This window comes from Astatotilapia calliptera, chromosome 20, assembly GCF_964374335.1.
Source record: "Astatotilapia calliptera chromosome 20, fAstCal68.1, whole genome shotgun sequence".
NCBI lineage: Eukaryota > Metazoa > Chordata > Actinopteri > Cichliformes > Cichlidae > Astatotilapia > Astatotilapia calliptera.
The window spans coordinates 1,385,043-1,409,794 of NC_137441.1; the positions used below are offsets into that span (position 1 = coordinate 1,385,043).

Sequence of the window (24,752 nt, forward strand, 5' to 3'; positions counted from 1 at the left end):
CCCCTCCGAATGCAGCCGACAAATGCGTGCTCCTTTTTCCGAATTTGAAGGATGGGTCGGGTGTGTCCTTCGTGGCCCACCATATCCCAGAATTCATAGCGCGGCCAAGCCAAGCTCCAGTTTCCGGCTAATGGCGGCCGCTACTAAGTTTTAAAAATTACTCTTATTAATCTTTCTGGGTCACGAAATAAACTTTTAACATATTTTCAGGCGAGAAAGTAGCTGTGTAAACATCAAATATCTGCTCGGTTTATCAAGATATCGCATCTTTGCTAAAGTGCTTCGACGTTTTCGGAGACGTCTGCTACCCACCAGCTCGATAGCTAGCCGGGAGCTCTAGGGTTACTGATGCGGCCGAGAATGGCACAACTCCCGGCACATCATTTTCAGATCACCGCGGACTTTCGCTGCTCGGGTTAAACGTTGTCAGCCGGTGATCAGCTGTGATCAGCTGATCACGGGGCCGGGGTTAAAAGAGAGACGCCACCCACCTGTTCGCCGCTCAGACATCATTCTCTTCGTGTCAGGAGCTCCGAAACTCTGCCGACGTCAGTCTCCGCCTGATTCAGCAACCGTGAGTGATTATCCCTTCAGTCCTTTTTCTCTTCCCGGCTCCGCTCGCTCTCTGTCGGTAACGACCGTTCCGAAGCCACGCTTCGTGCACTGATCGTTACTAGAATAACTGCGTGCCTGCTCCAAACCCACCGCTAGCCTTCGCCGCGCTTGGGTCTAGCCAGCACGCCACACGGGCACGCCGAATTACTGTGTGTAACCCGCCCGGCCGTGACAAACGTAATATATAAGTCACTTAGACAACCTAAAAATGTTATTGTTGGGCTTTTTTCAGTGTTTTGTTTGTTCGTGAGTAAATCGGTTTGGCTGAGATTAAAGTTATTAGATTAGATAAAATAAAACTTTATTAATCCCCCGGGTGGGTTCCTCCTTGGTTTTTACACAGCTGACTAAACGTCAAACAGAAAACTGATTAAACAGAAGTGTGAGATGGCCGAGAGTTTACTCCAGTGTCCTGTTATATTTTAGACAGCAAGGAGCAGACGGCTGAGTTTATTAAACTCCACCGAGACAGCGGTGACGCTAATCAGAAGGCTAGACCGTCCAATTTCACGGCCGTTTACTTCCGGCCTACCCGATCTTCTGAGGACCCGGGCCACGTAGACCGCGAACGCCGGGTCCTCAGGAGAATGCAGCCCATGAATTTGGACACGACCCATGTCAGTGTTGTAGTCTCCCTCATGGCTGTGTTTCCTTGCGTTTCAGTTTAGTTTTCCACGCCATTCTGCAATAAAGCAGCTTTTTGAGTTTCATTTCGTTGTTGTGAGTTTTGCGTTTCGGTCTTTCTCCTGCCTGTACACAGCCGAAACATGACACTGATGGTGTATTTATGTCACACCTATTTTTCCATCACAGCTGCAGGGAGACAGAAAGCATTTTGAGGTTTATTAAAATGATCAGATGATGATTTGAAGCATGAATGACTCACTTTCAGGTCAACATTTCAGTTCCTTTAAATTTTATTGAATTTATTTTCCTGTTTATTGTGATATGAAATCATATTTATCAACAGAATCCAGCAGTGATGTCATCGAGGCTTGACATCCTGCTGGAAGTGACATCAGCAGTGAGGCTGTGACATCATCATGTCAGACGTGTCAGGACACGAAGGAGCAGTTATGGACCTCTGACACAAACAAACCCTCTCTGTGAGTTACATCTTTGGTCGTTGACATAATCTCCTGTAAAGAATCAAAACAAAGAAATAAAATCAGAGGTCTGTGCTGTAAATGTTTTCTTCTTCTCTAATGTAAAAAGAACAAACACAGTTCTTATAAAGACCTACGATCACATGACTTCAGTCAATATAAAAACCAAACACATTTCATCAACAGGCCCACTTTCAGTTTGTACCATTAAAGTTTATCTCCATACAATCTTCTCCTCCTCCAGAGTTGTCAGGTTGTCCATTACCCCAGTTTGTGAAGTCAAACTGGGAACCATCACTCCACTTCCACACAGTTTCCTGGAAGAATAAAGTTCAGTTTGTTCTGATGTACTTTGATGCATCTATGCTGAGAGTGCAGACATGAGACCTCTTACACCACTCGAACACAACGAAGGTTCATTTTGTTTGTGCAGGTAAAAAATGAAAAGAAAAGTCAAGTCAACAGCAACATCTGTCTCCAGGAACAAAGTCCTGATTAATCAGTCTGTCACATGTTGACCTTTGAATCAAACTGATGAATATGAAGAGAAACATATGAAATATCAGAAACAGCTGCAGCTCATCCTCTTTATCTGTGAAACACTTACAGTCTCTCTGTCGTTGCCTCCAACCCAAGCTGTCGGATACGACCCTGCTGCTGTGCGAGTGAGCTCTCTGATGAAGGTGTACTCAGCTGTGCTGTGGAATGAGGCCAGATTTCCACCGAGTGTCTGACAGGAACTCTGAGGAGGAAGATGAGGTGCACAGAAGATGAAAAGTGTGAGAATGCATTTAAAATCAGTCAAAGACAGAAAGTCTTTATGTCATCAGTGATGCAGCGACAGCTGCTGTTATTTCCTGATGTACCTCAGCATCAGTCCAGTTCTTCATGCTGCTTTTAAAGATGAAACAGCGACCTCCAAACCAAGTCCAACCAGCAGGGCAGGAAGGAGCTGCAAAATAATTGTAAAGGTAGAAGGTCGATAATCAGATTAATAATTCCTCAAAAGACAAAGAAAATACCTAGCCGTGTTCCACTACTGAGTCTATTTGAATTTAAGCTGATGAGGTTCATTTGACATTATTCCTTCTGCGATACCTGGTTACAGACTCAGCACTCTATGCCTTCATAGCCACCTTGGATGACTTCCACTACATCACTTTGAATGCTATACTTCCAACTTTCACACAGTATGTCGTCTGTTTTACCAGCTGAGAGAGAACTTGTTATGAGGCAACAGGCAGATACGTTGTGAGCCCCACAGGACACTGAGTGTATCAGTGATTACATAACCATCTGCTCAGACTCCATTATCTCAGCTCGGACTATACATTGTTATTCGGATAACAAGCCGTGGGTGAAAGAACATCACAGCTCTCCTCAACGATAAAAAGAGGGCCACAGAGAGGAGGTGGAAAGGGTTTCGTTTTTATTGAAGGGCACGATCAGAGAGGCTATGGACAGTTGCAGGAGAAAGCTGGAGTGGGAACTCCAGCAGAACAACATGAGAAAGCTCTGGAGTGGCATGAAGATATGTCTTTGTAGGTTCTCAGTCACCCAGGTCACGGTAGTCTAAGGAGCTTGAAAAGTCCTGAAAAGCGTCACTGGACTCACGCCATTCAAAAGCAGAGCTGAGGGCCAACAGGTTGAATTTGTTCTTCTACAGATTTGACACTGCAGCTAACGCTCACCCCCCGACTGACTTAACTGTAGTCAGCCTACAGTCCAAAGCCACACCACTCTCTCTCCCTCTTTCTCCTCATTGCACCTGAGCCACTTTAAACCCATAACCACTTTGAATTGTTGAGTTGAATCTATAATCTTAAATGCTTTTGAATGCTTGTTACAATCTTAAGTGTGTATGTGCTGATTCTGTTGATTTTGAGTACACCCTGTACAGAGTCAGAGTGACAGGAAACTGCAGGCTTGCAGAGCGTTTGCAGAACTGAAACCGAAAGCAGAATCTAAGCGCAGGTTATTCTGAGGAGCAGGTTAGACGAGGCTATGTGAATAACTAGGGTATTCAAATTGTCTTTTATACTTTTATGTTCTTTTACTAAGCTTTTAGTAGAGGTTCTTGATTAATACATTTATTCAACATAGTACATGTAGTTTCAGTTAGGTTATTATTATTATATTAGGTTATCGTGTTCCAGACGAGACAGAGATAATGTTCTTTTAAACCGTGTTAAAAGTTATTGTGGTTTTGATTTGACGTATGTCTGTGTCTGTCTGTGACGTATGAAGGGGCGTCATTAATTCAAACCCTGATGCTATAAAATCTGTGTATGCTTTGATTAAGTCGGAGATCAATCCCTGTCTGTGTACAGACTGGTCTTCCCACGCGTGTATTCATTAAAATCAATTGTTTGACCAAAATCTTCTGGACCTGGTGGTTTGTACTCTCCTTCCTCAATATTTGAACCTTAACAGTACACATTAAATAAACTAGACTGGGTACTCTACAGTAAGGCCAGAGATATCTGTATTTTCTGCGTCTTTTAGCGTGTTTTGGACAGTGCTCAGGATTTTCTATCAGTCTGTTGTGGCCAGTCCTGTCCTCTATGCTCTTGCATGCTGGGACAACAGGTTGAGGTTCACAGATGCTAACAGACTAAATAAACTGATCTGCAAGGCCAGTAATGTTGTGGGGATGGAGCCGGACTCCCTTAAGGTGGTGTCTGAGACGTGGATGTTGTCCAAGAGAAGGACGATGTTGGACGACACCTCCCACCCACTCCACGACATGCTGGCCAGTTAAAGAGCCAGCACAGAAGCCCACACGCAGAATAGGTGAGAACAATACCAGGAACTCAGGGAAACCGACTGGATGATGAGGATGATTAGAAACCGGTAAGAACACAGCTGAACTAACTAATGAGAAACTGGGAAGTAGAAATGAACAAAGTACACACAGACAAAAGGCTAACACAATAAAACAGGAAACCAACATGAAAACTAAACACTGACAGAAGACCAAACTGAAAACGCTGGGTCAGCGGCCCAGGAACCCTGACAGTGGCGCTGTAACATAGTAACTGGATGGCTCTGTTTTTTAATCAGCTTATAACAACACATTATAAATAAACTGTGACAACATTCCTCATAACACACCTGGTTATGAGGAATCCATAATCCAGTTATTTGAGCAGAACTTATTGAGATACGCCTGCACCAATCCATCGATGTGCGTCATTAAATGTAGAACATCCTGATGGTGTTACTTTACAGGGCGCACACAGCTGAAAACGTTAAACTGTGACTGTCACCAGTTAACATGGGCGTGTTTCTTAAATCAGCAGCAGGTGTTCAACAGCTGACGGAGTGAACATGTCACGTCCCCGTGTCTACCCAGCCGGCCCCGCAAGGCTACATGTGTATTGTTTCTCTCTCACTCTCTCCTCACCGCTCTGCCTGGGCGGAGCTCACTGTGGGCTCCCACCCTTGGCCCACACACCTGTTCGCAATTAAGCTGCCATTATCTTCCCACCATTTAAGGCCGGGACGCTGTGCTTCTGGTCGCTGGACGGTTGTGCGAGACACGTTAGTGATTCTCTCAGCTCCGTGAATTTGTGCTTGTTTTTCAGACTGTGAGTAATTTTCCTCTCCTGTGTGACAGTTGTGTGACTTCCAAAACCATGAAGTATGGTGAACAGCGTACACTGTACTCTATAGCACCCAGGAGTATTAGCTTATTATGTACACGTTGGTCAGTTGTCTTGTGGCAACTGACGAATTGAAACAAATGAGCGTGCTGTGCGTAACAATACGACAAACATTACCTGTCCTCTTATTAACTGCACAAGTAGTGCTGGTCCAAGGAATCAAAGCACCCCAAAGATGTCTTACTTTTTTTGACAATATTTGCTGTTTGTGTGACACACTACTAAAAATAGAAAAACCATACAGTACTTGGTTGAGATGTAATATTCTAAAGACAAACGTATGCAGTGGGGCAAAAAAGTATTTAGTCAGCCACCGATTGTGCAAGTTCCCCCACTTAAAATGATGACAGAGGTCAGTAATTTGCACCAGAGGTACACTTCAACTGTGAGAGACAGAATGTGAAAAAAAAAATCCATGAATCCACATGGTAGGATTTGTAAAGAATTTATTCGTAAATCAGGGTGGAAAATAAGTATTTGGTCACCTCAAACAAGGAAAATCTCTGGCTCTCACAGACCTGTAACGTCTTCTGTAAGAAGCTTTTCTGTCCCCCACTCGTTACCTGTATGAATGACACCTGTTTGAACTCATCATCTGTATAAAAGACACCTGTCCACAGCCTCAAACAGTCAGACTCCAAACTCCGCCATGGCCAAGACCAAAGAGCTTTCGAAGGACACCAGGAAAAGTATTGTAGACCTGCACCAGACTGGGAAGAGTGAATCTACAATAGGCAAGCAGCTTGGTGTGAAAAAATCAACTGTGGGAGCAATCATCAGAAAATGGAAGACATACAAGACCACTGATAATCTCCCTCGATCTGGGGCTCCACGCAAGATCTCATCCCGTGGGGTCAAAATGATCATGAGAACGGTGAGCAAAGATCCCAGAACCACACGGGGGGACCTGGTGAATGACCTGCAGAGAGCTGGGACCAAAGTAACAAAGGTCACCATCAGTAACACACTACAACGGCAGGGAATCAAATCCCGCAGTGCCAGACGTGTTCCGCTGCTGAAGCCAGTGCATGTCCAGGCCCGTCTGAAGTTTGCCAGAGAGCACATGGATGATACAGCAGAGGATTGGGAGAATGTCATGTGGTCAGATGAAACCAAAGTAGAACTTTTTGGTATAAACTCAACTCGTCGTGTTTGGAGGAAGAAGAATACTGAGTTGCATCCCAAGAACACCATACCTACTGTGAAGCATGGGGGTGGAAACATCATGCTATGGGGCTGTTTTTCTGCCAAGGGGACAGGACGACTGATCCGTGTTAAGGACAGAATGCATGGGGCCATGTATCGTGAGATTTTGAGCCAAAACCTCCTTCCATCAGTGAGAACTTTGAAGATGAAACGAGGCTGGGTCTTCCAACATGACAATGATCCAAAACACACCGCCCGGGCAACAAAGGAGTGGCTCCGTAAGAAGCATTTGAAAGTCCTGGAGTGGCCTAGCCAGTCTCCAGACCTCAACCCCATAGAAAATCTGTGGCGGGAGTTGAAAGTCCGTGTTGCTCGGCGACAGCCCCAAAACATCACTGCTCTCGAGAAGATCTGCATGGAGGAATGGGCCAAAATACCAGCTACTGTGTGTGCAAACCTGGTAAAGACCTATAGTAAACGTTTGACCTCTGTTATTGCCAACAAAGGTTATGTTACAAAGTATTGAGTTGTATTTTTGTTATTGACCAAATACTTATTTTCCACCCTGATTTACGAATAAATTCTTTACAAATCCTACCATGTGGATTCATGGATTTTTTTTTCACATTCTGTCTCTCACAGTTGAAGTGTACCTCTGGTGCAAATTACTGACCTCTGTCATCATTTTAGGTGGGGGAACTTGCACAATCGGTGGCTGACTAAATACTTTTTTGCCCCACTGTAGATACCCCCCCCCAAAAAATAGTTTGTTCCAGCTCGCCTCTCCCCTGCTCTGCTCTAGCGCCCTTTCTGCCAGAGAGATGGTGGCTGAGACGCAGCAGAGCGGTGGTGTGAGCACCTGGCTTAACCTTCAGTTACTCTTTATATAGTTAGATAGGAGTCAGACCATGTTTCAGTAAAGCATTACACCAGGTAACCTGCAGTGTTGAAAACGTGTTTTCCGACGATGTTTGCTACCCTACAATCAGAGCTGGGCTGGCCATCCGGTATGCCCGATGGTGATTGTTCGTTTTTATGGGCCGATGGGGTTTTTTTTCTTTTTTTTTGTTGTTGTAACAGTATAAACAATGAAAGCTGGTGGATTGGCAGATTTGTAAAAATAACTCAGTTGTTTGGTGGTGGCTGTGGCAGAGCTTCCACCAGGTGGATGAGGGAAAGGTGAGGCAGGAGGAGCAGCGACCCGAGGAGGCCGCCGGTCCGAGTGTCAGGTGAACTGAACTTCAGGTAAGAAGTTATGACCTGCAGTCTATCTGGGTCAGATATAAACCAAGTTTAGGTGGAGTTTATTTTAGCTGTGCTGACTTTTTACAGTCAGTTACAATAACTCGTACTAGCTAGCATGACAGGGTTTCTATACAGCTGGGTGGGTGCTATGATGTTACTGATAGTGAACTTTATTTTGTTCATAAGGTTAGTTAGTAGAGTTGCCAATCGTCTCGCATTCAGAGGAAATATTACATGTTTCGTATTGAGGTGAAAAGGAACAGTTTGTCCCGGACTTCAGCTCGAAGGGAAAAAGACACAAAGCTGGAGTTATTCTGTTACACTGCACAGCTTCTCCTCTCATTCTCTCCTCTCCTGTTGCTACTTCAGTCATGAAACTGATCAATGATCAGCTGATCGGCTTTTCTCTCTTGTTTGTTTATCGCCCACTTTGCGCCAGAAAGAGGAAACCAGCGGATGTCGCGCTAAACAACAGCAGCACGTTTAAGCTTGATCAGCTGTTGTTAGAGTTTATTTAATATTAATTTCTAGTATCAGCTGATGTTTGCTGGAGCCACAGCTGTAAAGCTGCTGGTCATGATGTCGGTTTGTATATGTGGTGAGAGGGAAACATGAAGATGAAACCAGGAGATGTCCTTACTGGATCATCAGAGCTGAACAGATGATGGAGAAACAGGTTTACCTTTTAGGTCACATGAATGAGTTGAAGTTATGAACTGTTTATGAGAGACAAATAACACCAGGATCCTTTTCTAAGTAGCTGACAGCTGGTAACTGTGCAGGGGCGGGTCTAGCAAAGTGTTGCCAGGGGGCCTGTAGGGCATTAACAGGGAGAGGGGGCACAAAGAAATACTTTTCTTTCTTATTCTCATTTAAAATGTCTCGCTTTAATAAATAATTATCTGAATCTTACAACCAAAGTTTTTAGTATGACATAAAATGTATAGAAATCATACATATACCAACAAGACTGTACATCACTGTCACAACAGCGTTCATTTTCATTCAAAGGCTTTATGGCTTTAATACCTGGTGGGCCGGTCTCTAGTCAAAATGCCCGGGCTGATTTTTTTGTCCCAGTCCAGCCCTGCCTACAATCCGTCCTACGACATTTGACCGTCCTGCAGTGAAATGTATGCAGCCAATTTAAAACCTAAAACTTAAAATTGTCCGTAGCCTGCTGTTGTTACCACTGTCCTTTTTGAAATGGAACGAGAGAAGCTGCTTATTTTGTTATATGTGCATGTGCCCAAGGTACTAACTAGCTAACTGACCGGATCAGTGTTTCAATGTTTATATCTTTTATTAGATGTTCGTGTGGTTTGGTTATTTGCCTTTTGGTTGAAAGTACACTGAGAGAGGACCTTTTGTTATTGATCTTAATAGTATTTTTTTCATATTAATGTAATTTATCATCTAATTGAATCTATTTGTGTATGATTGTCAGTCCAAAGAGGGAACGTGAGGAGAAAGTACAAGGTCAGGAAGAAGCAGGTAAGCAAACAGACAGGGAGCAGTGACAGGCAGAAACTGTTAAACTGACAAAGAGAAAAAACCTGATTTTACTCACAGTCTGGAAGTTGTGTCCTCCCTGTATTAAAGCTGCTAAACAGAATCTGCTAAACAAACTGGGCTGAAACATTTTGACCCTCTTTAACAACATCCCAACATAACATTATCATTGATCGGGGAGATTAAAATTAATGATATATTTGTATGTGGTTCAGCCACAGCTCTACTGAAACCTCAGCCAGTAACAGGTCGGCCAACCTTTGGACCGTCCAGTTGTCTGCATGACTGCCGCAGTACGTGCATCACATTTGCTCACTATCAGTGCCAAAGACTGTCCTGGTGGAGTGAGGAGCTGTAAAGAGAAGCAGATGCTCTGTTTCTAAAAGTGTTTTAAGCTTGTTTCAAAGATTCTGTACTGCAGCTTTAAATGTTTTCCAAAAGCACACACACACTTATCAGTGTTTCTCACACTTGTTACAGTGTGGACCACCTGAGAAAATGTCAAGCTGTCCCAAGGACCACTATGAAAGCATGAAACTCATAAATCTTACAACACAAAATTATTATTATTAAATTAGTAAAATTAGCATCTGCAGTAAAGATTTTTTCATACATTCTACCACAGGCAAAGCTGCCTCCATCTTTATAATTTTTTTTATTAATATTTGTACATTTGTACATTTCAAGGACTCTTCTATGTTTGGAGTGTTTTTTATGTATCTGTATTATATTAAACACACATTAAAAGTGAATCTCTGTCCAAAAAATGCACTCAGTTTACTTTTTACTCACTATGAGCATCATTCATTATTCTCCCAGTAATTAAGGTTAATATATGTATTTTTCTATTCCAATCCATTCTTCTTTTGCAGCATTTAAATAACCTTTATCAGATTTGATGGTTTTGTTACAGACTTTTTTTTTTTTTAAGTGTTTTGCTTTTCTTTCACAAATGTGGGATTAAATTGTTAAAATGTACAAAACAGTGATGTCATGTTTTGTGACGAGGACCCAGGCACAGAGAGACTTGATGAATTTAATCTTATGATTTAATAAAGAAATTTGCAGACTTGCACAGAGATGGTAAAATTATGATGACTGATAACAGAGACGAGGACAACAGACGAGGAGGACAGGGAGGAACAGGTTTAAATGCACCAAGGAGACAGTCAGAGGGAACTCGGGACAAGTGGAGACATTTAACTCATTCACTGCCATTGACGTCTATAGCCGTCAATGGCAGTGAATGAGTCAATGGGTTTAACTCATTCACTGCCAATGGCTGGCAGTGAATGAGTTAAGGATGCAGGGACTGACAGAGACGGGGAAGAAGTCTCATCGTGACGAGTCAAGTCTATCTTGCCTGGCTGGGCAGCTCTCTGGGTGCTCAGCACCCCCAAAGCTCTGATCCTAGAATCGCCCCTGGTTTTAAAGTAGGTTACAGGGTTTTCCTGCCTTTCTGGGGGGCTTATATTTCACTAAAAACGATGTAATATGCATGTCCACATAATTCATGATTATTATAATTATGATATTTAAAAAACACACACTGTATTTTAAAGAACATGAATTAAGAAGCAGATTATATTAGATTTATATTTTAAATATGACAAAATGCTGATTTTACAGCAGTAAAATTATTGTATCTCTACAGTTTAAAAATGTAATAAACTTTCTGCCTGCACAGAGTGGATAGTCAAACAAATGGAATCATCATAAATACATTATTTCATATTTATTACTTTTTTCCTCATTGCTTTATTATTGTAGCTCTAGTAATAATAATAAGGGAAGGACTCTGGATCAGCACCGTGATGCCCATAGTATATACAGTATACTGAAGAAGGTCTAAAATGTCACTGTGTGTGCGTGTGTGTGTTTTATGTGTATAGATTTTTTAAATTATCACTCATGATATCGCATTGTGCAGACATGGCTGGTGAGGACACGAGGACGAAACAGTGACAGAAATAGCTGTGTGAGGCTACTAGAGGCAGTGGATCCCTCAGCAGCTGGATTACAAAGAGCACAGGTAACATTAACACATGTACCAGATGTTGGAGACGTATTCCAGGAATGTTTTGCTTCTATAACGTTTTTCTGTCATCATTTTACGATAGATTAAGTGCGAGAGTTGTTGAGTGTGGATAATTAAATACTCGTTTATTGCAATAGCAGTTTGTGCCTTGTTCTCAGATGGACAGCAAGTGGCGAGTGATAGATGAGATGAGGAGATGAAGGAGGAAGAGAAGCAGAGAGTGATTCACAGGCAGAGCCGAGTTTATTTCTCACAGTTTGTTGTTGGCTTATGGTTCCAAGCGCTGTCACCTATCTTTGCATTTTGTTATTATCTCATAACACTTGTTTAAATAGGTTCCCGTCTCTCCTGTGGACTGTTTACAGTCTGCAGTCTCAGATCAACACAGCCCCGCCCTCCAGCACCATCAGCAGCAGGAGCAGCAGAAACGCCTCAACAGCAACATTGTACCTATCAGGTAAAACATGGGCTACGTTTGCTTTGCCTTGTTGCCACCTCACAACAGTGACATAGTATGATGCGATGCCATATTAGATTCTTGATGAATGTGTGTTGTTGTTATTCAGCCTGGTGCCCCTTTTTAACTTTGAGTACCCGGCCCTTTAAACGTCTCTGCACGGCCCTGCCTTTCACTGGTGCTGTAAATAAACTCTGTGTTTAGAAACGTCAACCTGCTCTGCGCTTCGGTCCTTGCAATCGAACGTGACAGAACAGGTGTATGCAGGTGAACTCAAGACTCGGTCGGGCTGGTTGGTGGTGGCACGGGGAAAATATCAGCTCACATTTATGTTACACAAACACAGACGTTGGAGACGAGGAGAGAGGTTTTTGTCTTTTTTCCTTGTAATTAAAATCATTTTATTGTCTGGAGATAATTATGATCCGTATAGTCTATGAATTTGCACGAGCTGCAGATAAAGACTTTTTTAATCTTATTCAACTTTCAGACCCACTGGCAAACATCTGGAACACAGAGAGTGGAGCATGTAAACAAATCTAACCAGTTAAAGTAAAAACCAGTAAACCTGAAACTCCCCATTAAACTGACAGCATCGTCGCCACTGCTGCTGTTATCAGTGTTTTGTTCAAACCCTGATGCCGCGTGAGCTCAATGTCGTCATACGTTTTATTCAAACGCTGCTCCCAGTGAGGTTTCTGCTGCGGGCCTGTTTTTAGTGGCAAATCTGGGAGAAACAGTTGCATTTCTATCGTGATGACAGAGCTGAGCGTTAAACGAAGCAATGAGGCACAAAACGTGTCAGGACTTTTTTATAATTGAGTTATTCACTCGATGAGTAATATTGTGGCGAGTACAAGCTCGTCCAGATGAACAGAATCAACTTTGTGATGTTTTCTTCGTCTTTGTTATTGTCATTTTCTGTTTTTCATCTAATCTTTTTCTTTCTGTCTCCACATTATAATGTTTTCTGTCCTGCTTGATTTTCTGTTCGACTTATGCAAAAGTACCTTTTGTTCGTTCAAATGACTTTGTAAACACTTTTTGAATTCTGTTTTTAAATGTCAGCTGATTTTAATTTTAAATGTCACTTTGACTGGTTTTATTTTTATTTTATCATTATTTTATAATATTTGTATTTATTTGATGATAAAATCACGAGGTGTTCACTCAGGATCTAAAACAAACTGACGAAATCTTCGTGACTGATGATTTTCTGATGATTCTTTTCAGCACAGAAAGGTTCATCTTTTAAAAATGATGAAGAATTTTCATTTTCATTCACTTCAAAAACAAGTCTGAATGTACCGACCCTAAAAGATTATCTTTATAAGTTTATTATTTGAGTTACTTACTCTGACAAGTGTAAAACACCTCCAGGTACTTATAAATGCCATAACACGGGTCGTCTGGGCTCGTTGCTTCAACAGTACAGCTGTTTGTCCCATTGCACCTGTGAATGCAGGTCAAAGGTGAATCAGCAAAAATTCACTGCATCATCTGAGAGAAGATGGAGAGCTGAAGAATCAGAGTCAGCATCTGTACCTGGTAGTTACATAGTTCATGCTTCCTGGCCAGGAGCAGTTAACATTGTAGAGATTTACGATAGTATATTTGCCAGGGCACGTGGTCGTGTCACGGCGACCAAAATTCGCCCAGGAGACGACTATAACCTGTCCTTCATCTGAGGAAGAGTTCATAGAGTCAAACTGTAACCATGGTGATATTTTTAACTGCATTAAACGTACAAAGAAAGAGAAGCTGTGTTCTCACCACACTGAAGGTTTGCCTGAGATCCTCCACATATTACACTTTGGCCTGAAACAGACACAGATCCCATAGAAACTGTAATCATTCATGTACAGATTGGGTTCATCAGTCATTTCTAATCACAGGTTTAACAGAGTCGTTACGTGGGAAGCAGTCGTAGGTGGTCTCCAGGTATTTGCAGACTCCAGGATCATAAGTAATGTTTGACTTTATGTCACACTTGGTTTTTCCATCACAGCTGCAGGGAGACAGAAACAGCTGGTTTTCAGCTCAAAGATATGAAACAAGTTACTTTCAGGTAATCATTTACTTCCTGTTAGTTTGAGTAAAGCTGTTCAACAGGTTTTAGTTTGTTTCTTCTTTTGAATCAAAGGCTCACTTCTACCATCCCACAGTGCTCACCTGTTCCTCACGTTGTTCACAGCGTCACCGTGAGAGCAGATTACTTCACCTCCACATCTGTACTCAGCTGACCTCACAATGATCATTCCACCCACTGTTATACAGACACAGTATGAGAGAAAAGGAACAACTCAACACAACATGCAATAATCCAGGTTTCAGGCTTCAGTTTCAGACTCAGATGCTGCAGATCCATAAATAATGAGGATTGTACCTCTGTACACCACCACAGTGGATATTACATTAACTCTGATCAAGGAGGAAACTTTAAGTCAGTGTTTTTGTTTCTAATCTACATCAAATGTTTCTGAACTTTTATACACAGTCCAACATCCTCAGAGCTTTTTTAAAGAATAAATGCACTGTTGGTTTGTTGATCAGGAAAATACAATTTAAACTGAAAATAAGCAGCTGTGCATAAAAAGGCTGTAAACTATAAACAGTTCATCCAATACTTGTTAAGTTTGTTGAATTTAGCCTGAGAGTCTGAATTTGATCTGCAGTGAATTCTTGGACACTATTTTCCATCTTACCACAGCTCAGGCGATGAACACTGAGGCCGTTAGAGGTGACCACTCTCCCTGTGGATATGGGGGTCACCTTGGAAGGAAAGGAAACTTGAGCTCTGATAAAGCCTGAAATAAAAATAAATGTATAATAATGTAATAATGTAAATGTATAATGTAAAATAAATGCTAGGTTTAAGCCCGGGTCATCTTTTCAGAAGCCCGGGGTCTTTTGGAGTGTAATTTGTTTCATAGTTAGAGGCCTGACTGACAACTGTATAAAACAAAAACTACACACAATATTCGAAGCACATAGCGCACAGTCGTTAATTCCCCCTAATTTTGGTATCAATCAATCAATCAATCAATCAATCAATCAATCAATCAATCAATCAATCAATCAAGGCTTTATTCGCCACGTGCAGGTTGCCCTTGTTAAGGTTCAAATATTGAGGAAGGAGAGTACAAACAACCATGGTCCAACAAGAGCTTGGTCAGACAATTGATTTTAATGAAATACACGCGTGGGAAGACCAGCTCCGTTCGCAGACAGGGCTGATCTCCGACTTAATCAAAGCATAAACAGATATTTCATACCATCAGGGCTTGTATCTCATGCGTCATCAGATACAATATATGCATACGTCAATTCAAAACCACAATGACTTTTAACACAGTTTAAAAAGGAACATTGTCTCTATCTTCATGGCAGCTGTTTCCTGTCAACCTGCATTTAGACTCTGCTTTCGGTTTCAGTTCTGCAAAAGGCACACTCTGCAAACCTGCAACTTCCTGTCAGCCTGCCACTTAGTCTTTCTGAAAGACACACACTGTTTAAACCTCTGAATGCAATATCAATACTGTAGATTATATTATTAGTGCAATGGTAATGATGATGATTATTAACAATAGCAGTAAAATAATTTCCCTGATCTCCACACTTCCCCTTTTGACCCTCTTTTGCTAAAAAGAGGGTCACTACACTTTACTTGTTCCATTTCTTTGACACCCATCCTCTGGCTCAGCAAATCAGACAACAACCTCATGTCATCTAAGTGGTCCAATAATAAAATGCCAGCTCCCACTCGAGAACACTCCATGCGTAAGATTAGGTTTTTCTGGGTCCCTCTCTTGTGGTCCATCAGGCCTCAGGCCTCCATCATCCTCACCCCCCTGTGGTCGCCGAGATCTTCTGCAAAGGAAACAAAACACCTTTTCCTGCACCTCCCTAACTTATCATGTTTGGGACTCTTTAATCAAAAACATGATCCTAATTATGTCCTTGACTCATTGACTTGTATTTATATAAATTCTTCAACGTTACTCATCATTTTAAAACTCTTAAAGCGCTGCTTTCACGTCCCTGCATACGTTTCCTGTCGTCTTATCTGATCATCAACATCCTGTACACAAAACTGTCGCTGCTGCAAGTTCCTCCACTCTGATCTAAAGTCACCTTTCACAAGAAAATCATTATAAGAGCCTATTCTAATAAAAGATCCAAAAGAAAACAACCACTTTAATCAATTAAGTTTAAACATATAAGCAGTGAAATTTGAGCAGCTACCAAAGCAAATCATTGGCACTGTACAAATAATGTAAATATGACGGTGTATCACAAAAGATTGATATCAAACTGATCCCTTGACCCATTTTGACTCAATCCAATCCTTTAAATCCAGATTGAAAGCATATCTATTTGATTTGGCTTTCCTGACCAGTTAATACCCTTTTAAATCTTTTAAATTTTTAACTTTTAAATCTTTTATTAAATTTTATTAAATTTATGCTTTTATTATTAATGTTCCTGCTGTTTTTGTCTTCTTAGTGGATTTTGTATTTATCTAGCTCTTCTGGTCTGTTAGTGCCTGATTTGTACCCTGTTATTGACTTATGCTGACTCTCCATATTACTGTGAAGCACTTTGCTTTGGTTTTTAAATGTGCTATATAAATAAAACTGTACTATATTACGTTACTTGTTCTTCGAGTGAATCAACAAATGGCGAAATGAAAAGCCGAACAACAACAATGCTGTTTCTTTAGAGAGTCTCAGCTTACATGTGTTTATTTCATATTTGTGAGAACGCTCACAGGCATTCACACATTTCTGCTAAATCATAGTAATTCTGCTCAATGATAGAATTTCTGCTATGTTTGACTATTTTTGCTAGATTATAGTATTTCTGCTAAGTCAAAGGAGTTCATGTAAATCATAGTATCTCTACCAAGTCACAGTGTTTCTGCTAAATCGTTGTATTTCTGCAGATTCATAGTATTTGACACTGCAAAGTATTTCTGGGTGTGGACGAGGACGAGGGGTGCGTTTCCTTCTGAGGTTGGAACCCCCCCTCCAGACCTGCTCCTTAAAGAAGTGGAGCCCCCCCACCAGGTTGCAATCCAAAGCCTCTATCCCTGATTTCCTCACATGTCAACAAGGAGCCCCACAACATCCAGAACCCCCCCCCCCCCCCCCCCCCCACCCAGCAGCCACCAGACAGGTTTCATTTCATTTTCACTGGGAACAGAAATAAGATTTTAAAAAGGTGTGTGTGAAGGATAGAGTTTAGATTTTAGATCACACAAATACAATATTTAGTAGTTACAGACAGAAGAAGAAGAGGTGAGCTCTAATAATGAGAAAGTTCACAGAAAGGCTCTTTGTGACCAAAATATAAGAAGCAGTAAAACAGCATTTACCTGAAGTGATGAGTGAACAGGTTGCTGCCAGCACTGAAAGAGACAGAAAGAAAGCTCAGTGTCAGACTGTGTGTTTGATATCAAGTTGAATTCACCTCAAAACATGAAACAGAAATGAAAAGCAAACAGGAGAAAGCTGCTGCTTTCATTCACACCTGGATTCTTTGGAAACTCTTTCTAAACAGCAGATTTCAATGACACATTTATTCTCTTCATCTTTCCAACTTTTGTCAATAAACTTATTTGTGTTGACAGTTTGACTTCAACTCTTCAAAGTAAATGATCAGCCATGAATTGCTCTCAGGACTCTGTGAAGCCTAACTGTCCTGCTGAGGTGATGCAAACATGTATTTAGGATGTTAGATGAACTGATCCAATAAAGCAGAAAGAAAAGCATGTCACAGTACAGCACAGTGGAAAGCTAGAAAAGGATTAGACTGAACATGTGCAGCTGATTTCATGTATAAATAAAGGATGATCAGTGTGTTGTACTCACACAGTGTGCTGCTGAGTCCGGAGCAGAGCATCATGTTAGGAGATCTGGATTACAGTGAAGAGCTGATGGAGGATCAAACACAGAGCTGCTGGATTCACTCTGTTTCAGTAACACCTGTGATGTACATGCAAAGCACAGCCAATGGAAAAGCAGAGTATCCTCCTTCTCACGTGCAGGATGTTGGATGTTTGGAATGGAAAAAGTATGAGAAAAAGAAAAAACCAGGATGTGAATAAACAACATGTAAAACAGGGTGCAGCAGGAACACAGCAGGAATATATTTGTATGGAAAATTTTCATATTTACATGGAACATCTCCACATGTCTCTCTGGTCAGAGAACACAAACGAGACAGTGTTTGTGATGCTGAGTCAACAGTATTATATTGTAAGTGTTTAAAGAGAGGTTTCCATTGACTGTGACTGTGTGAAGAACTGTTGAAAGTTCCTGAACAACACAACATGCCATTGTATGGCAGCTGCACCATTGTACACTATCTCTACTTTTAACTTTCCTTTTTGCTAAAGCACATAGTTGGGACCAAACACTCCAGGAACAACAAGTAGGCCTGCAGAGTGAGAGCGAAGTGCTCTAATAGGGTGATATGGTACTACAAGGTCATTAAGATAAGATGGGGCCTGATTATTTAAGACCTTGTATGTGAGGAGCAGGATTTTGAATTCAATTCTGTGTTTAACAGGAAGCCAATGAAGGGAAGCCAATACAGGAGAAATACAGCATTTTGGATTAACTGAAGGCTTTTCAGTTAATCTGCTTCGTGCATGGAGAGGGAGACATAGTCTAAGAGTTCTTCTGTCTCCTACTACCTGAACTGGGTCGAGGAACATCCTGGGACAGAGCTTATCCACCCGCTTCCTCTCAGCTGTAGATAAGCTGCTGTTCCCACAAACAACAACATAGAAGATGGCCGACAGCACCAGAGAGTCTAAAAAGGTCTTCAGGAGTTCCCCCTGCACTCCAAAAGATCTCAGTCTCCTCAGCAGGTAGAGTCTGTTCTGACTCCTGACTCAGTGTTGTCTTAAAGACATTCCTGCAATTTAATTGGCTACAAAGAGCTAGGTTGATCTGCACACCCAAGAAGTATGCGATGCCTTGTAACGATACCTTGAAGAAGCATTTAAAATATAAACAGAACTGGTCCCAGCGTGGAACCCTGAGGAACTCCATTATTAACCTGAGAATGTGAAGAAGGCTAATTGGAGTCTGTTAGACAGACATCACTGAAGTCACTGCGGTGCAGAAACTTTAATACCTACTGCATGCTCTGATCTCTGTAGTAAAAGTTCATGGTCATCAGTATTGGTATCAGTATTTTTTTCACTCTAATAGTTAAGATTTTATTTGTGAAGAAATTCATGAATTCGTTAATAGCTGAGATTAAAGGAATGTTTGGAGCTCTGTTTGTCATCCTGGCTACAGACTCAAGTTTAGGGATGGGTATCGTTTAGGTTTTATCCGATACCAGTGCCAAACTGGTACTTTTGAAACGGTGCCGGTGCTTAAAGAATGGAGAACACAAACTTTGTCCTAAACCTCTCATGTTCAGCTGTTTCCCACTTTTTCTTTGGTCATTTTAGCCTTTTTGGCCAGGGTGAAGGGAGTATCTGCCATCAAACAAGAGGACAGCCGCATGTAGCTATGATGATGTTTGCTAGTTCACCTTACATGCATTAATGTAATAACGTGGTTAGCCTACTCAACGTAAATTACACACGAACAACATGAAGCTACTCACGCAGAGAAGAACGGCTGCTGCTGCATCATCATCCTCATCATTTCTGCTACACTGGCAGGGCTAGGGGCCAGGACTCTCCTCTTCGGGTTTTTGGGGGATGTTGCTAACTCCAGGTCATAACAGGCACCACACCCGCAGTAGATGTGCTCGGTGTGAGGTCTCGCAGCAAGCTATCAAATACGGTTCATTTCTTGGCTTTTAACAAAACGCTATGTGTCGCCAGGTGTTTCATCAGATTCGAGGTGTTACCTCCTTTGACAGTATCACAGTATCAGCTTAAAGCACTTGTTGCTGCTGAGTTTGCATATTTTGCTGTGAAGTACAGCAGGACTTTGACCGCTTCGCCTTGGGCATTTTTAATCTGTAGCTCTGCTCTAAAAGAACGTTCGTACCTGGGCCCGCCTACTACGCTCGCAAAGGTAAAATGATTGGCTAGAATCTAAAGTGTCTGACATCTCAGGGGGGAAAAAAGCACCGAAATGTGCGCTGCTTTTCGGTCTGGTTACTACCGTTTATGTCAGAACCGATACCGGGACCCATCCCAACTCAAGTTTGTTCTTATTTTCTTAAAAATCAGTGATGAATAGTGAAATGTTCTAGCTTTACTGAGAGCCTTTTTTAATAGAGTCACTTGGAGTGATTATTTTTCCAGGATAAATGATGATCATCTAAATTAGTAAGATGCCATTTCCTTTCACCATTAAAACCCAGAATCCAGGATGTCAGGCTTGAACTGAAGACTCATCTTCTATTGTTGGAAACTCACATGTTAAGCATGACAATCACGTAACAGGGCAGGAGTGAAGCAAACCGAATACGAGGACTGTCTGAGACCACACAGAGGAGAGAACAGTATTGAGGGACAACACGGAATTAAGAAATGAAATGAAATTAGGCAATGTGTGTTGCAACCGTATCCTGTGCTGCTCAGCCTGAAGCAGAGCCTTACAGCAAACCAGAATATTTCACCAGAAATGAAATCAGGGACACGCCGGCCATGATGTGCCCACATCCCCCTTCACCAAACACACCCACGGTTGGATCACGTGACCCTGAATCCTCCCTTAGATAAGCTGCAATAGGGATTGCTTATCTAAGGGAGGATGATGCTGCACTGAATGTTTCTTCTTCAGTCACTATGTGTTTGTACACCTCTCTTTATTAGGTGTTATTAATCTCTGTCTCTCTTCCACAGCATGTCTTTATCCTGTCTTCCTTCTCTCACCCCAACCGGTCGCAGCAGATGGCCCCGCCCCTCCCTGAGCCTGGCTCTGTGTCAAGAGATGTATTCTAAAACACTTCTTGTTGCTTAGCAAGGGCAGCTCTGAGTTCTCGCACGAGAGTGAGCGCTCAGGGACTCGCAGCTCTGAGACTGCCCTGGTCTTTATTTATACATCAGTGGGTGTTTGTTCCTTACATTGGAATGTGGATGTTTATGTGTGTGTGTGTGTGTGTAGGTGTGGAGTCAGAGTGTGACCCCATAACCGACTTCCCTAAATGTGCTGGTCTGGAAGTCCAACAGTTCATCTAAGCACTTAGACTAAAACTTGACATAGCTACGTTTATCCTACCATAAAACAATAAGACAAGGTACGACCTCTCCCATACTCCCAGGGTGTGGGTGTGAATGCCAGAGCACTCTGGAATGCACATAGGGCCTTTGCAGACTATTAAGGATCGCACATCCTATCACTACCATATGCAAACTTATATAATTAAAAGATTATACTGACTACTAAGTACAATTTTGTATTGACACTCTGCCAGAGGTTTCTTCCTGTTAAAAGGGAGTTTTTCCTTCCCACTGTCGCCAATGTGCTTGCTCATAGGGGGTCATATGATTCTTGGGATTTTCTCTTTTTACCATAGGATCTACTTTACAATATAAATTGCCTTGAGACGACTGCTGTTGTGATTTGGCGCTGTATAAATAAAATGTATTCGAACTCAACTGAATTGAAAGCTGAAGGCTCTGCTTCCCATTGTATGGAGCAATCACATGTGAACCAGCAGTCTGAGAGCGAAGTGCTCTATTTGTCATACGGCACTGTAAGGTCATTAGGATAAGATGGGGCCAGATTATTCAGGACCCACAAAGTCACTTGGAGGGATTATTTTTCCTGGTTAAATGATGATCTTCTAAATGAGTGAGATGCCATTTCCTGTGCAGCTTTTTCCAAGACTCTTTTTAGTTGTCGTGCAATGTTTAAATCCTGTGATCTACATGCAAACCCATTGCCAGCTGACGGTAATAGACAGGGTGCGGCAGGAGTACAGCTGGGAACACATTTATATGGAAAATATTCTGATTTGCATTGAAAATCTTTGTTCTAACTCACAAAGGTGAAAGTGTTTCGGTCCATGGGTCGAAAGGTGACCTTCCTGAGTGCAAACATATGCAAACATCTGTTAAAGAGTGGACTCAGGCGCGGAGCTCAGAAATAAAGACAGTGCGTTTATTTACAGTGCAGCAAGGTGACAACAGTTCAAATGTGCAACAATGGTGATAGTGCGTCCTTCCTTCCGTGTAAGCCCGTGCGTGGTAGTGAGTGCTTCCTTTGTGTCCGTGAATCCTCCGTCAATCCCTGGGTGAACACACACACGACAGCAGAATGAGTACGTAGCTCAGACACGCTAGCGGCTCGAAAACACTACCAGGCTTAGTGCAATACTCCAGCGCTGTCTGTCGCTCAGCCACACCATCAAGTAGCCCTGCCGAAGGTGGTAGTAGATTGGCAACAGCCGGTGGATTGATTGCAGGTGCGGCAGCTCCGGGCGACAGCACTTCCGGGTCGGAGGTAGCCTGTTGCTAGGTTACCTCCTAACACATAAGAGCGGAGCCGGAGGGGAAGACAGGGCGATGGGAGAGACACATACACACGCACACAAATATACACACTGGCAGGTCCACCGGTCAGGGCGCCGTCAGAGCCTGACAACATCAGTAACCAAAGCTGGGTTCCAAGAAAAATTTGAAGTGTTTAGAAAAAGTTATCAGTCATCAGCTGTGACTGATTTGAATAGTTTTAATCAAACCTGTGATCTGATATGCAAAACACATAAAATTCGAAAAGCAGAATATCTTCCTTATATGGTGCAACTAAAACTACTATAAATGAAAGGTTACGTAAACCTGGCTCAGCTGATCTTGACATGATGCAAATTACTGCAAGAACAAAGCAGCGCCACAGGAAACCAGAATATTTAATAAGAAATAAAATTGGGAAACACACTCACCATGAGCTGCCCGGACCCATCCCATTCCTCAACATACCCCTGGTTAAATGAAGCAGTCACCTTTTTAGTGATAGAGTTCACATTTTTCAATGATCAAACAATAAGAACAAAAAACAGGTTGAAAAGATGAATAGTCATAAACAGGGTCCAGCTGGGAAAAGAATTGTTATGGAAATTATTCTGATTTGCATAGAAAATCTCCTCATGTCTCACTGGTTAGAGACCACAGAGGAGACAGTGTTTGGGACTGTGGCTCAAAATGTGGAATGAAATTTATTCACGGGGATCAGTAATACTCAGTAAAGCTCAGTTTCGAACGACACTGGAAGAGTTTAGAAGGAGGTTTCCATCAAACTGAACTGTGTGAAAGACTGTTGAAGAGATTTTTGAGAAACACAACATGCCACTGTACAGCAGCTACACCATCATGCAAATGATTTTACCCACACACAGGGCAGGGCCTGTCATAAACACCCAAATCATCATACAGGAAACCTGAAGCTGAAAAAGGCTTTACACCAATGTTTGAGTGTTTTGTGAATAAGGTGGCTGTAGCTCAGGTGGTAGAGCATGTCACCTGATGCTAACCCTCATGCTAAGATGCTAACCCTAAGTTGCTCTCTGACGTGGATGAATGATGGTTAGGGTTGCCAACCGTCCCTTAAAAAACGGAATCGTCCCGTATTTAGAAACAAAAGTACACGTCCCGTATTGAGCTAATAAGGGACGCACTTAGTCCCGTAATACAGTGAGAATCAAAAGTAGTCTATAACTTTTAATGGAATTAACGCTTTGTTTGAAAACATAATTCCCAGCCCCTGTCCTGCTTTGTGACCAATGAGCTGACAGCACACATTGGACCACAGGTTCTCAATGGGGTTCAGATCAGGTGAACAAGGAGGCCATGTCATTAGTTTTTCTTCTTTTATACCCTTTCTTGCAGCCACGCTGTGGAGTACTTGGACGCGTGTGATGGAGCATTGTCCTGCATGAAAATCATGTTTTTCTTGAAGGATGCAGACTTCTTCCTGTACCACTGCTTGAAGAAGGTGTCTTCCAGAAACTGGCAGTAGGACTGGGAGTTGAGCTTGACTCCATCCTCAACCTGAAAAGGCCCCACAAGCTCATCTTTGATGATACCAGCCCAAACCAGTACTCCACCTCCACCTTGCTGGCGTCTGAGTGGGACTGGAGCTCTCTGCCCTTTACCAATCCAGCCACGGGCCCATCCATCTGGCCCATCAAGACTCACTCTCATTTCATCAGTCCATAAAACCTTAGAAAAACCAGTCTTGAGATATTTCTTGGCCCAGTCTTGACGTTTCAGCTTGTGTGTCTTGTTCAGTGGTGGTCGTCTTTCAGCCTTTCTTACCTCGGCCATGTCTCTGAGTATTGCACACCTTGTGCTTTTGGGCACTCCAGTGATGTTGCAGCTCTGAAATATGGCCAAACTGGTGGCAAGTGGCATCTTGGCAGCTGCACGCTTGACTTTTCTCAGTTCATGGGCAGTTATTTTGCGCCTTGCTTTTTCCACACGCTTCTTGCGACCCTGTTGACTATTTTGAATGAAACGCTTGATTGTTCGATGATCACGCTTCAGAAGCTTTGCAATTTTGAGACTGCTGCATCCCTCTGCAAGATATCTCACTATTTTTGACTTTTCTGAGCCTGTCAAGTCCTTCTTTTGACCCATTTTGCCAAAGGAAAGGACGTTGCCTAATAATTATGCACACCTGATATAGGGTGTTGATGTCATTAGACCACACCCCTTCTCATTACAGAGATGCACATCACCTAATATGCTTAATTGGTAGTAGGCTTTCGAGCCTATACAGCTTGGAGTAAGACAACATGCATGAAGAGGATGATGTGGACAAAATACTCATTTGCCTAATAATTCTGCACTCCCTGTATCAGATCACAGGTTTGATTAAAACTATTCAAATCAGTCACAGCTGATGACTGATAACTTTTTCTAAACACTTCAAATTTTTCTTGGAACCCAGCTTTGGTTACTGATGTTGTCAGGCTCTGACGGCGCCCTGACCGGTGGACCTGCCAGTGTGTATATTTGTGTGCGTGTGTATGTGTCTCTCCCATCG

General features: G+C 42.3%; 1 protein-coding gene across 2 annotated transcripts; it reads right to left on the bottom strand.

The window, feature by feature from the left end:
* Positions 1 to 1,514: 1,514 nt before the first annotated feature.
* Positions 1,515 to 17,820, bottom strand: LOC113013719 (galactose-specific lectin nattectin-like). 2 transcript variants are annotated; one of them, XM_026154860.2, is made up of 12 exons: positions 17,658 to 17,820; positions 17,162 to 17,194; positions 14,490 to 14,591; positions 13,957 to 14,050; positions 13,698 to 13,792; positions 13,558 to 13,602; positions 13,330 to 13,468; positions 13,140 to 13,237; positions 2,588 to 2,673; positions 2,329 to 2,463; positions 1,927 to 2,038; positions 1,515 to 1,754 (listed from the first exon to the last, which is right to left on the bottom strand). In XM_026154860.2, the coding sequence occupies exons 1-12, from the start codon at positions 17,689 to 17,691 to the stop codon at positions 1,690 to 1,692; spliced, it is 1,038 nt and encodes a 345-aa protein (XP_026010645.2). In that variant the 5' UTR covers positions 17,692 to 17,820; the 3' UTR covers positions 1,515 to 1,689. The 2 variants fall into 2 exon arrangements, with proteins under 2 accessions (XP_026010645.2, XP_080150581.1); XM_080294455.1 differs by lacking the exons at positions 13,140 to 13,237; positions 13,330 to 13,468 and having other exon boundaries at positions 17,658 to 17,816.
* Between the last annotated feature and the right edge of the window lie 6,932 nt (positions 17,821 to 24,752).

Coding starts and splice junctions, on each gene's coding strand:
- LOC113013719 (XM_026154860.2), bottom strand. CDS start 17,691: ATGATGCTCTGCTCCGGACTCAGCAGCACACTGT. Junction 14,592..17,161: donor CTGTTCACTCATCACTTCAG/GTAAATGCTGTT, acceptor TTTTTATTTCAG/GCTTTATCAGAGCTCAAGTT. Junction 14,051..14,489: donor TGTTCATCGCCTGAGCTGTG/GTAAGATGGAAA, acceptor TCTGTATAACAG/TGGGTGGAATGATCATTGTG.